The following is a 14,736-nucleotide window of genomic DNA, read 5'->3' as shown; positions in this document are numbered from 1 at the left end:
CTCTACCTCTCATTCCAGCCGGAAGATCCGACGGGAGCTGACAGACATTTCTTGCTGAATGAAGGACCATCACCTTCAACTCAACTTTGCGAAGTCAGAACTGCTCGTGGTCTCAGCCAACCCAACACTTCATCACAACTTCTCCATTCAGCTGGGTTTATCATCCATAACTCCATCCAGGACAGCCAGGAACCTTGGAGTTGTGATTGATGATCAGTTGAACTTCACAGACCACATTGCTAGAACTGCCCGGTCCTGCAGATTTGCCTTATACAACATCATGAGGATCAGGTCCTTTTGATCAGAGCTACACAACTCTTGTTCTATCGAGACTGGACTATTGTAATGCTCTCTCCTTCAAGCATCAGTCAAACCTCTGCAACTGATACAGATGCAGCAGCAAGAGTGTTTATCGAGCCGAAGAGAGCGTCACATCTCTCCTCACAAAATTGCACTGGTTGCCTATCACAGTTTGACTCAAATTCAAGGCACTGATGTTTGCCTACAGAACAACCATTGGCTCTGCTCCCCTATACCTAAACTCATTACTCCAGATCCATGTGTCTCCAGAAGCTTGAGTTCTGAACGGCTTAAGTGAATGGCGTCTTATGGCCTAAAGAGGCACAAAATCACTTTCACAGACCTTCACCTGGACTGGAGGAATGACGAATTCCAAACTCAACCTGAGTCTTTAGCCTCTTTATCTTCAAGAAACTGCTGAAGATGCATATTTTCCATCAACACTAGACCCATTGACACTGACACTAACTATTCTATTCTGTAAATCTATTTTTTTTTTTATTATATTGATACATGTACTGTGCATGTGAACTGTGCTACATGTATTGTGCTTCTTTACTTCAAAGGTTAGAGGATTCGTTCCCTCAAATAAATGTGATTTCACTCCCAAAACGTGTCTGTTGATGAGGAACCTACAGGAGCCATGCTGTCTGTCCACTCGCCATGTCCAACCTGAAGTCTCTTCACACTGTCAATGTCATCCAGAACCTTCACCAGCTCGCCCACGGCAAACGTATTGACCTGCACAGAGACACAGAGACTCTGTTATAACAACACACACTTCCTGAAATACCAATTAGTCAAAGTCGTCTGAGGCTTTAGCTAATCGCCACAATCTGGCGCCATCATTCATCCGCCATAAGCAGAGAGAAATAGGCACAGCTGTCTATTTATGGCTTGCTTCTTGGAAAAAGCAGGCTTTGTGAAACAGACAGTCGCCGTATGAGCTTGAGCGTAGCTAAATATACACAGCAGTCTGCCTGGAACAAACACTTCACAGGTGAGGACAACAGACATGGCTTTTCCTCTGAGTACGTCTGGCTATTTGTGGGATCTTCTTGCCTTGGTCAGAGCTCCGGGGTGGAACGTCCAGCGGATGTTGTTACTATACTGGACTCGCACGTCTCCTCGGTCCGTTATTCTGTGCACAGACCCAATTCTGGAGATGTACTGCCAACACAAACACAACAGATATCCAATACAACAATTTTAAGTACAACATGCATGGTCTTAAAGGGGTCATGACATGAGAAATCAAATCTGCCTTGATCTTTTGACATATAAGGGGCTGTTTACACCTGGCCACTTCATGCGTGTTCTGTGATTGGATAGCTATATAATCGTGAAAAGACCAGGTGTAAATGCCCTCCGAAACGCATTCGAGACGGATTTAAATCCGATCGCTCAAACCACTTCAGGAGGAGGTCTGAGACGCATTCCAGACGAAACTGGACAAGTGTAAACGCATCTGGTTGCTGAAACCAAGTAACTATTTAAATTTTACTCCTCCCAACAATGCTTAAAAATAAACGTGTGAGGGCGTGTTATAGGCTATATGTCATGTTATAGCCAGATATGACGGTGCTACTGCATCACCGCAGATGAGCATCTATTCATCAAGCCAACGCGCAAACGATCGCAAATAACAGTGAAAATAAGTTGCAGATGTTTAACACACAATCTTCATTAAAAGTAATTAGCTGTGATCAATAAAATGCAGCTCATATTGGTTGCTTTCGGTGTCGTGAACTCCATTAAATCATAGCGCGGGAATTGAAGATCGGATTTATATCCGTTTTGCGAAAACACATTTATGTGACCAGGTGTAAATCATTTTGATAAATCAGATCGCTATCCGATCAGTAAGAATGCATGAAGTGACCAGGTGTAAACAGGCCCTAAGAGGTCTTTGTACCATTAAAACATCCTGCAAGTTTCAGAGCTTAAAACATCATTATAAACAAAGCATTTATTTAATCAAGCGCCAAAAACGACTGGATATTGTGTAGTCTCGCGTAGCCAGAGCTTCAGACTGACGGCAGAAGGTCTGGACTCGATCGCAGCTTTCATTGGCCAAGGACCGCCCAGAGGACGTTTGACTGACATGAAACGCAACCAATCACAGTTCGTTTTGTTCCGCATCACGTTTAGGGGCGTGAAAATGTAACGTTGATGTCCCTACAATAACACACCGGCGTGCATCTAATAAATAATTAATTCAAGAACGTTTACTGCGACAATGGAGCCGCGAACTTCACATCCTTTTGAAAATCCAGCGTTTAGTTGATCCTGGTAAGCGCTCATTGTCACACAGTTGTAAACACAACGCCGTTCTTCTTTCACGAGGGGTTTTTTGTTTACAAAGTTTGTTTCCAGGCGGACTGTTAAAGAACGTGACGCACGCGTCTCCCCGACAACCGGTAGGATTCAACCACTCAGATCACCTCTTCGAAACTCCTGAAGTGTTTCTAGAAAGGTGTGCCATATGCATCAGACGTTCAGCCAGAGGTCCGTGAGAGTGACGTCTGAGGCTGAGACTAGATACTGGGTGACATGTGACGTCACACGGGCAAATATATTTGCATATGTCCGCCTCCAGAGCAAGACATTGACGAATAGTTATACATCATCACAATATAGGCTCCGCCCACTGGTGTTCAGTCACTTAACGGTAGACATTTGCCTACACTAGATGTGAGTGTCAAGTAAAAGTCATTATAATGACTGAAGCTGTCTACACTGATACAGTATACAGATGCCCGTTCAGTTTTTGAAGGAAACAGGACAGTGGAAGAGGGAAAGAACGTTTGCTGTGTCTTCCAGTTTAAACAGCTGGTTTGAGTCTCTGTACTGAAGGATCCCAGCGTTGGAAACGTTGAATACTGCATTGAAATCTCTTTCACGCTTGCATTGACAAATTCACACAAAATTAAGTAAAAATGCCAGTCTTGGTGAGTATCCAATTAAACATAGCTGGTAATATCTTAAAGCCCCACTGAAGTGCCCTGGAACGAGCAGCTTTGTTTGATGCGTTGACGTTATTTCCACTGAAACAGGAAGCTAAGGCGGGGCATATTGAATGGCTCCTCCCCCTTTTCAAATAGCCAATAGTGTTTAGTTTCCCTCACAGCCTGACAGCAGCATGGAGGCGGATCCGAGCGCTGATGAAACGCTGGATTTAATAGTAAAGGTGAATAAATTCTAGTCATTTCATTCTTCAACGTACAATTGGAAAACGGAGTAAAACTGGAGCGTTTGAGCAACTGAACACACATCTCTGACCCATATTACTCCCGGCCGCTTTTGCAAGAAATCACTCACAGCTCTAGACAGAATGACTTTTGTAAATGTCATTATATATGTTTTATACAGTGAAGATTATATGCGGTGTTATTTTTTATATATATATATATATATACACATTTGCTAAACAAATTAAACTAATGAGTATGTTTCGTATTCCTTTGGTTTCTCTACCTAATAAATGTAAAAGTATTCCATGATGTTTTGTCTATAAATGATGGTTTTATATGTATGATGTCTTCACTAGCGAGTGGGCGCTGATACGGTTTCCTGTGCAGTGACGTCAGCCAATCATAACAGCCTTAAAGGAGCCACGCCTTAAAAACACATCACAGACAGACGCTTAGAATGAAGGTCGAAAATAATTGGTTTTCCGCATTTATAATTGTTTGTTTGTTTTTTGTGCAAAAAACTTTATTAACATTACAAGTGAACATCTAGTAACATATTCAAATAAAAAAAAAACTGTCATGACCCCTTTAAATACATTTTACATTTAGAAATGTCCAAAAAGTACAGCATAATTATACAATTAAAGCAAATAATAATTAACTACATGTTCTTCCTATAGGGTTTGGTTTAGGGTTAATTGCATGCAACTATCCACAATTTATAGTTAGTACTATAATAACTACATGGACCGTGTAACAAAGAGACTGTAAAATAAAGTGCTACCGGTTTTACTACAAAAAAATAATATACTTACTATGAAATATTCGGTTACACTTTATATTAAGGTGACGTTGTTACAGTGTGAATTAAACATAAGGTTCACAACATGTACCTACTAAATGTGTGTTAGTTTTAGTGTTAGTTGCTTGTGTAATTATGTATAATTTAGTCATTACTGTAGTAAGTACATGTAAGATGTTTAACTGACACTGTAAAATAAAATGCTAACTAATATTTACATAGTATTACAATAATATATCACTGTCTTGGGGATAATAATAATATAAATCTATTATTATTATTTTAACATTCACATTTTTGCCTAAAAACACTTATTTTGTCTGTAGACACTACAGTATTTCACAACTACAAAGATGTGTGTGTCCAATGTGAAGTCCAGCTCCAAGTAAAGGCAAAGACTTGAATTAGCAGAAGAGATGCATGTTATTACCCAGCACTAAAACATTCAGGTCATTTACACTCAACATGTTTAACTTTCATAATTTGAGGTATTTCTGAAATGATATTGAATGAAATAAAGCAGGGCTTGTTATTGCCCATCAAGGTTGAGTTGTGTGATGTCTGCTATATTACTGGCCACTGTTATTCCCCTCTTACTTGCATGGTCTGCTGACATCAACAGAAAAGATAGTCATTTCAAATTTGGCAAAAGTTATTCATACCTTATAACTTCAATTACAACAACAACAAAACAACGTCTTTGCAGGGAAGTGCAGCTGTGAGTATTAAAGGTGTGTTTTCACCTCTCCCATCTTGGGATTCCAGCCTCCGTGTCCCTCCTGCATCTGCCGGAGGATATCCAGCTCCAGGAGACACTTCACCTTATCCCCCTGCTGGAACGAGTGTGTGTCCGCGCTGTCCTGCCTCTGCAGCTCCGCGTGCTCGCCTGGACACACACCCACACACACACAGTCATTAGTTGTATTATTACACAGCAATGTGTCCATGATTCACTAAACGAGGGAACGAATTAATAAATCGTGGGAACAAATTCTTAATATGTGGCCATGATATATATTATAGTGTGTAACTCCTTAAGTGATAAAACACTATTTTCTGTAATCTCGGATCCTAAATGTCCCTCTCACACACATATGGGACATAAGAAGACTCTTCGGTTCTGAGTGTCTGGCACTGTAATTTAGATGTAAATATGATAACAAAGTAAATGAACGTTACCTAATTTGGGCAGGTGTTCCTTGTAGTAGAATCCTCCCTGAACATCCGACACGTACTTCAGATCCACCTTCCCCTTGTGACCCATCCGGTAGACGTTCGTGGTCCCGTTAGACCATGTGACACTCGCCACACTGCGACCCGACTCCTGATCCCAGCCGCGGATATCCACAACCTTCCCAACCTTCCCCTCGCCTCCTGCTCACACACACACACACACACACACACACACACACACACACACACACACACACACACACACACACACACACACACACACACACACACACACACAGAGACACACACAGAGACACACGCACACACACGCACACACACACACACACACACAGGCACACACAGGCACACACAGGCACACACACACACACAGACAGACAGACAGACAGACAGACACAGACAGACACAGACACACAGACACACACACAGAGACAGAGACACACACAGAGACACACACAGAGACAGACACACGCACACACACACACACACACAGACAGACAGACAGACAGACAGACAGACAGACAGACAGACACACACACACACACACACACACACACACACACGGGACAGGGCAGGAGTCTCAGACCAGGATCGGGAGAAAATGAGTGAGAGCAACACGTTTATAAATGAACATGTGTGTCTGTCGAGTCTGAATGAAGTGAGAGATGTCCCCGTGAGGTCAGAAATGCAGCTGACAGGAACACAAACATCTCAGATATTAAGAATATGCAGGATTCCTGTGGTTTGATGCGCTACATTTTGAGATATCTAGTCATATTGTTTGACCGATCTACAGTAGTTATAGCATTTATATGGAACCAAACAGAATTTAAAAAAAATGTGTGTAACTGCAGTTAATCAAGAGTTATGAGAATTCATATCAATACTTAACCTGAAGCCAGTATTTGCCTTCACAATGAGAGGATATTTAAACAACAAGGAAAGCACAGAACATAACCTATGTGTACAGCTATGCCAAACACAGGTCAATCTCACCAAGCCTCACCATCTACCCCAAAATCACAAGAGGAAATCATAAATCATATTTTGCACAAAGAAAATTGTCTATTTTTGTATTTTCATTTGTTTCCCCCTCATTTAAAAATGCTCTAATAATACTACAATCACATTTTTTTAGTTTTTTATTCATTTGTTTGTTAACAAAAATAATAAAAATCTTCTCGGTCCTAAAAGTAGGCCTGGTTTTCTTTATGCTAAGAATAGGCTTTCTTTTCTACATGGAAAATGATTTCTTCTTTCTTTCTCTGTTGATTTTGGGGTTGAATGTGAGCTGGAGCTTCGTCTAATAATCACATCTAACACATGACAAAGAAACGCCACAGATCCTCAGCCTATCAGACGTCTAGTCCATCAACGGCACAGACATTTTGACTCATTCATCAGTGCAGTGAAAACACAGATCACAGATCTCCACACACACACGAGTGTTTCGAGCATTGATGAGAACACAACATGATCATCTCATCAGCCGTACAGTCTGTACCTTTTACAGTGAAGAAAGAAAAGCAGTCAAAGTCACTTTCCTTTCTGAGTCCCAGAGCTTCAGTGATCTGTCGCTATTATTCACTCATCACGGGTTTTTGATCGAATCGCAATTATTTAAAGGTGCAGTGTGTAAGTTTTAACTAGTGGTGAGGTTGTGAACTGCACCCAACAGAAGTTACGGTGGCCGACAGGAAGTGATGTCGTCGTCTCTGAGTTAAACAATGAGGTTTCTTTATAAAGATAATTTAAGAAATCATGTTTGTCAAATTATTCAGTAAAACGATGTTAGTGCGAATATTATTGTGACTTGTTCATCATTGTGTCAGTGTTTTATTCGCTGACTTTAGCAGCTTCTTATCATGAAGAACAACATAGTGACGAAACGCGTTTGTCCGTTCAGGGCCACCGTAGAAACATGTGGGTGTAAGCGGACCCGCGGTGTGTGTAGAGAGAAACGCCTCATTCTAAGCTAATAAACACACAACGCTTCATTGTGTAGATCTTTATACACCACTGAATACATAGTTATGTATATATTGTATATTGATCCTCCTAAATATTACACACTGCACCTTTAAAACACATTTTGCCGAAAAATATAAAGTTCATAAAGACAGTCAAAGGGCTTCCTTCATATGAGATTGTGGTTATGCATTTATTAAGCCGCCTCTGGGCCGCCGCTGATCACGTCCCCAGGGTCAGTGGATCAGGAGTCTCACCGTCTTGGTTCCCCCAGTCCCAGTCGGGGCCCCGGACCACCTTCACGCCCTGGAAGATTCCCTTCAGGATGATCCTGGACAGGTTCTGCCTCGGCGTCAGGCTCACTCTGAGGAGGGAGAGCAGAGGTTACACCAGAGGAACGCCGGACCTCCACACGGACTATAGACGCTCTGAAGAAGCGTGGAACCCAACAGTTGATGGTCCACATTGACTTACATGGGTTTTTAACACTATGGGAGCATCAACTGTCTAGTTACACGCATTCTTCAGAATATATTCTTTTGTGTTCAGCAGAAGAAAGAAACTCATACAGGTTTGAAACAACATGAGTAAATTATGACAGAATTTTCATTTTTGGGTGAAATATCCCTTTAATCGCAGTAAGATGATGTTTACATGACAAACCTCTTCCCTGCCGTTTACATGAAATATGCATAATTGCATTCTTTTTATTATAACATTATTTTCATGTTCCATTATTTTCATTATTGCACTATTTTCATGTTATAATAATAATAATATGTTTATTTTATATAGCGCCTTTCAGAGTACTCAAGGTCGCTTTACAATAAAGTACAAATAAACCTGACAGAAACATGACATAGAACAAAAAATAAATTGAGATAGTGGTACATAAACATAGAAATCAAGGGAAACAAGTAGCAAAAAGATACGTTTTTAGGTGAGTTTTGAAATCGTGTAATGATGAAAGGTCGCGGATGTGTTGGGGAATAGAATTCCAGAGAGTTGGGGCAGCAGTACAAAAAGCCCTTCCACCAAACGATGATAGTTTGTGCCGTGGGATCGTTAAAAGACCGGTATCGGAGGATCTAAGTGTGCGAACTGGGGAGTAGGTATGGATGAGATCAGAGATATAGGTGGGGGCAAGACCATGGAGTGCTTTGAATGTAATAAGGAGTATCTTGTAGTTAATACGAAAAGGTTCTGGTAGCCAATGAAGTCTGCGTAAAATCGGAGTAATGTGGGAAGATTTCTTTGTGTATGTAAGGACCTTTGCTGCGGAGTTCTGAATGTATTAGATTTTATTTATAGATGAGTTGGGTAAGCCATAGAAAAGAGAATTCCAGTAATCAAGCCGTGATGTGATGAAAGCATTAACCAAGGTTTCAGCATCGCTGGTGTTCAGAAATGGACGTAAGCGTGCGATATTACGAAGGTGAAAGAAGGCAGACTTTGTGAGAGAGGAAATGTGTGGAAGGAAGGAAAGAGAGGAATCAAAGATTATATCAAGGTTTCTGACAGTAGTGGAAGGTTGAACTGAAACTCCAGCAATGTGAACATGGTCAACACAGAAACAGGATGTTAATCGAGGTGAGCCAATAAGAAGTAGATCTGTTTTATCAGTGTTGAGTTTGAGAAAATTACTGGTCATCCAAGCATTTATATCATCAATACAGGCTGATATGGAATTTGTGGGAAAAGGAGCATTGCGTTGTGAATGGATGTATAGTTGGGTGTCATCTGCGTAGCAATGGAATTTAAAGTCATGTTGACGGATGATGTTACCTAATGGGAGCATGTAGATGATGAAGAGAAGAGGCCCAAGAACAGAACCCTGGGGAACACCGTGTGGGACAGAGGCAGTAGTGGACTTAGCCTGGCGGATAGAGATGTAATGCTGACGATCAGACAGGTAGGAAGTTAACCAAGATGGGGCAGTTCCAGAAACACCAAGAGCAGAGAGTCGTGAGATGAGAATACTGTGAGAGATTGTGTCGAATGCAGAGGAAATATCTAGAAGAATTAGAATACTGGTGGAGCCGGAGTCAGTGGCCATAAGGAGATCATTGACAACCCTAAGAAGTGCTGTCTCAGTGCTGTGGAGGGTGCGGAAAGCGGATTGAAAACATTCACAGTGGTTGTTAGATGACATGTGTGTTTGCAGTTGGGCAGCGACCACTTTCTCAAGCAGTTTCGAAAGAAATGGTAAATTTGAGATTGGTCTGTAATTGGCCATGTTGGTGGGGTCGAGGCGGGGTTTCTTTAGGACAGGAGTGACAGCAGCAGTTTTTAATTCCAGAGGAACAGAACCAGTACTTAGTAGTTGGGAGATGAGAAGTGAAATCGGCAAAGAAATAACAGGTGCACATAAGCAGGGGTTGGGGGGGCAAAATCAGTGAGAGTACCAGGAGTAAAAGCAGTGGCGAAGTCGTGTGTGTAAACAGGAGAGATCATGGATGGGAAATGATTGTGAATGCTATCAGTTTTATTTAAAAAGAAATGCAGGAATGACTCACAGAGGTCTGCTGAGTTACTAATGACAGGTGCAGGAGGGTTGGTGAGTTTATTGACTACTGAAAACAGTGCTTTAGGTCGAGAGGATGCATTATTGATAATAGTAGAGTAGTAACCAGAGCGTGCAGTGTTTATAGCAGATTTGTACAATTGGATATGGTCAGTGTAAGCAGTAAGGTGAACAGTCAAACCGGTTTTCCTGTAAAGGCGTTCAAGACGACGACCAGCTGTTTTTAGATTGCGAAGAGCAGGGGTAAACCAGGGAGATGTGTGTGTAGAAGGTACAACTCTACTTTTAAGAGGGGCATGTGTATCAAGGGCAGTGGAAATACAGGCATTATATTTGGTAAGGATATCAAGAGAGCTAGTGTGTTCAGTAATATCAGAGAGATGAGTTTGTACAGATTCAGAAAACAGTAATGGATTAACAGAATTGAGGTTACGGAAGGTTATAGTAGATTTCACCCTGAGGCGGGGAAGAGGCATTTCACAGTTTAGTTCAACGAGGTGGTGATCAGACAGTCCAATTTGAGAACTAAGCACGGAAACATTATGTAGACCAGCAGTGCAGACAAGATCCAGTGTGTGACCTTTTGAGTGTGTAGCAAAATCAACATGTTGTACAAGATTGAAACATTCAAATAATGACAAGAGTTCACGCGATTCTGCACAATCAGTATCAACATGTATGTTGAAATCACCAAGTAATATAACACAAGAGGATAAGGCAGAGGAAAGGGTTAACAGTTCACTGAAGAAATTTGAGATAGCTTTAGGTGGACGATACAGGAGAATCAAGATCATTGGAGATGTACCAGAAACTTTGAGAACCAGATATTCAAAAGTTAAAGTCACGTGAAAGTCTATATTTTTGACTGGAATGCTGCTGCGGTGAACAGCAGCCAGGCCACCACCCCTTGATGTCAAACGACGAGGTTTGGCCAGGTAGCTGTATCCAGAGGGAGTGAGAAGATTTAGGTGGAAATAGTCATTAGGAGTTTGCCATGTTTCAGTGAGGAGCAATAAGTCGAAGTTTTTCTCAGTTAGTAGTGCGCAAAGCACAGTAGCCTTATCTGTGAGGGAACGAATAATGTAGCATTATTTTAATTATTGCATTATTTTCATGTTGCATTATTTTAATTATTGCATTATTTTCATGTTGCATTATTTTAATTATTGCATTATTTTCATTGTTGCATTATTTTCATGTTGCATTATTTTCACGTTGTGCAATGATGTCATCATGAACCATCCCGAACACGATGCCTTCTTCAGCGCTGGTTATGGATCTGCACATGACATCATCAGTGTTCGTCACAGGCACACTTTGATCAGAGAGTCGATGACATTAAACTCTTTATTACCAATTTCCAATTTTCAAGTGATGATTTTGTTCTCTTGACAGATGCTAATACGAAATGGGTTTTTAAATTAGTTTTAAATAACGAACATCATAATTAAACTCAAGGAAATAGTAAATCCCTTCAAATTCAATGTAGTGGAAAATCACTGAGAGGAAAAAAAACTACTTTTATTTTTTAGAAACATGTATTTAAATGGTTGAGGCTGGAAATCCGTCAATGCAGTGTTACATTATTGGTTTTAGAATGGTAATCACTGGTGGAATTTCCTAAAACAAAATAAACATTGACACCCCTAATTCAAAGATCTTTTTGTATCCTCCAGTGGTTTTGACAATACAAGCAGATAAAAAAGCAACTGTAATGTTCAAAAGAATCCCGTTTGGCTGAACTAATGGAAGCGCTAGTTCTTGTAGAGCAACTCAAGCGATGCACTGTAAGATAACAGCGTCTGCCAAACGCATGTAAAACACCTCATCGAGCTGACCACACATCAGACCGTTCCTGCGGGACAGTCCTGTACTTCAGTTGTGACTGTGTGCTTGAGGACATTTGGAAACACATGCTCTGAACACAAGCTCACACACACACACACACAGCGTGATGACACGACTGACAGCACATACCTTATAGTAAAGACCTGATCTGAGCGGGGAGCGAAGGAACTGCCTATTCCCATACTTCCCCAACGCTTCCTCCTCGACTGCAGCTATCCCATCAGCAGACTCCACTCTCCTTGCTCTGCTTTGGCTGTTTTTCCCTTCTCATTGTCTCCCGGGATCGTGTGTGTTGAGCAGTTACGCGGTCTCTCGCCATATGGCAGCAGCTGACCCGCTCACGGCTTAAACCGAATCAGACTAAATCTCTAAGCAGCCGGTGGCTCTTGTGTCTCAGGTGTGTCTGAGATCAAAGGTAAGACGGTGTGTGTGTGTGTGTGTGTGTGTGTGTGTGTGTGTGTGTGTGTGTGTGTGTGTGTGTGTGTGTGTGTGTGTGTGACGCTCTGCATGCAACAGACACAGACAATCCATGAATCCACATTACGCCCCTTTTCACAAGGTGTAATATGAATCTCTGGTGTCTCCAGAATGTGTCTGTGAAATTTCAGCTCAAAATACCAGATCATTTATTATAGCTTCTCAAATTTGACCCTTTTTGGGTGCGAGCAAAAACGCTCCGTTTGTGTGTGTGTCCCTTTAAATGCAAATGAGTTCTGCGTTCTCTCTCAATGTGAAGTCCATTCTGAAACGCGTCCGAAAATGAAAAACATCATCTCAGGTGTGAATCAGAGCATTATTCATGAGCATTCACGCATTGCCTTTCCAAACAAAACGTGTCTTGCAAAGTTTAAATCAATGTATTGTTTTGTGTGAATGATTAGGCAGGATGATTTTTTTTTCACAAAAAGTCTTGTGGACAGATATTTAGTATGTGTTTTGTGGCTTTATTTTAGAAACTTTAATTTTTTGTTTTTTCAATAACCATGCATAACAAGAATGTGTGTGTGTGTGTGTGTGTGTGTGTGTGTGTGTGTGTGTGTGTGTGTGTGTGTGTGTGTGTAATAAAGCTTGCGTAATAACCCCAGCATGAGAAGCACATGATACACAAGGTTCATTCTCTACAACTTCTGCTCAATATTGACATATAAAGACAAATCACCATCAAACATCATCCGTAACATTTCCGTGAGAAAACCCTGATGCCCCCGTTCTGTAACAGAATCAGTGTGTGTGTGTGTGTGTGTTTGACACGAGAAAGATTACAGACGACAATGTGACGCGAGTGAACTAGCCGCTGCTTTAGCCGATTAACCAGTTAGGCTGTTTTGTTCCTTGCTTTGGTAAACATGTGTGAGGTCATACGCCGAACTGTGTCCTGACACAAACACACACACACGACCTCAAGACTACACACACACGACCTCTGACCCAGAGCCGGCTCACACATGAGCATCCAGCAAGAATATCACACATCCATCTTCATATTCAAGCTATAAACTCTGTGTAATACTTCACATGCGTCTCACACTCAGTGAAACATTGACTTGTTTTGGGTCAGTCAAACTCAAACTCAAACGCTCTTTTACTATATATACACTTTTTTTTTTCTATTCAGTTTTTTCCCACTACATTTGTAGATAAACCGCATGTTAAAAATATCTGTAACCTGGAAAAAAAAATTCTCTCAATGTAAAATTAAATACAATTGAATTCACAAATAAAAAAACCTAAATTCACAAACAAACTATTTACAGTTATTTAACCATATTTGTGATTACACTTAAATATTAATGCATCAACATTTATATTTCTGTAACCTGGAACTGTTGTATTTTCTCAATGTAAAAGAAAAGAAAAATTAAATCACGAATAAAAAAATAAAAAAAATCACAAACTCAAAGCTTTATAGTAGCTTAAGATCCGATTTCAGATAAATGCTGTTCTTTTTTACTTTCTCTTCATCAAAGAATCCTGAAATAAAAATGTTTTCAACACTGATAATAATCATAAATGTGTCTTGAGCATCAGATCCTCATATTAGAGTGATTTCTGAAGGATCATGTGACACTGAAGACTGGAGTAAATTCAGCTTTATCACAGGAATAAATTACACTTTACTGTATATTCACATAGAAAACAGCTGATTTACACTGTAATAATATTTAACAATATTGCTGGGTTTTGTTGCTGTATTTTTAATCAAATAAATGCAGCCTTGGTGAGCAGGCTTCTAACATTATAGAAGAGTTGTGTTGTTTCAGGTTTCTAGATTCTAGGTTTATGTTTGTCATTATATCATATTATAGATTTTTCGTTTTGCTCTTTTTATGTAGAACTCAAGTTTTTTTAGTTCATACGATAATAAACTTAGGCTATTTCAATCACCGTGGGTTTTGTGATGTTATTTGCCATAAATGTGATACATTGACAACTGTGATACTGTAAGATATATAAGATAAGTGTAAGAGTGTAAGAGTGTGTGAGTGTGAGAGTGTGAGTGTGAGAGTGTGTGTGAGAGTGTGAGTGAGAGTGTGTGAGTGTGAGAGTGTGAGTGAGAGTGTGTGAGTGAGAGTGTGTGAGTGTGAGTGAGAGTGTGAGTGAGAGTGTGTGAGTGAGTGAGTGAGTGAGTGTGAGTGAGTGAGTGAGTGAGTGTGAGAGTGTGTGTGAGAGTGTGAGTGAGAGTGTGTGAGTGTGAGAGTGTGAGTGAGAGTGTGTGAGTGAGAGTGTGTGAGTGTGAGTGAGAGTGTGAGTGTGTGAGTGAGAGTGTGAGAGTGTGAGAGAGTGTAAGTGAGAGTGTGAGTGAGAGTGTGTGAGTGTGAGAGTGAGTGTTTGAGTGTGTGAGTGAGTGTGTGAGTGAGTGTGTGAGTGTGTGAGTGAGAGTGTGAGTGTGAGAGTGTAAGTGAGAGTGT

The 14,736-nt window shown here is 40.7% G+C and overlaps 1 protein-coding gene across 6 annotated transcripts in view; it reads right to left on the bottom strand.

The window, feature by feature from the left end:
- The window catches only part of mib2 (MIB E3 ubiquitin protein ligase 2), a 97,303-nt gene that overhangs the window by 47,646 nt on the left and 34,921 nt on the right, over positions 1 to 14,736 (bottom strand). For 3 of the 6 annotated variants that reach the window (XM_056240437.1, XM_056240436.1, XM_056240440.1), the window contains exons 4-7: positions 7,713 to 7,819; positions 5,476 to 5,670; positions 5,040 to 5,182; positions 1,363 to 1,470 (exon numbers count right to left, since the gene is read on the bottom strand). In XM_056240437.1, the coding sequence (XP_056096412.1) occupies positions 1,363 to 1,470; positions 5,040 to 5,182; positions 5,476 to 5,670; positions 7,713 to 7,819 (553 nt within the window). Of the gene's footprint in view, positions 1 to 936; positions 1,042 to 1,362; positions 1,471 to 5,039; positions 5,183 to 5,475; positions 5,671 to 7,712; positions 7,820 to 11,956; positions 12,048 to 14,736 lie in introns of those variants that run through there. The other 3 variants (XM_056240441.1, XM_056240439.1, XM_056240438.1) reach the window with 3 other exon arrangements.

Source organism: Rhinichthys klamathensis, unplaced genomic scaffold (genome assembly GCF_029890125.1).
Source record: "Rhinichthys klamathensis goyatoka isolate OS25496 unplaced genomic scaffold, OSU_Roscu_1.1 h1tg000599l_1, whole genome shotgun sequence".
In the NCBI taxonomy this organism is placed as follows: domain Eukaryota; kingdom Metazoa; phylum Chordata; class Actinopteri; order Cypriniformes; family Leuciscidae; genus Rhinichthys; species Rhinichthys klamathensis.
Note: the sequence above shows the minus strand (reverse complement) of the source record. Positions and strands in the feature narration are given on the sequence as shown.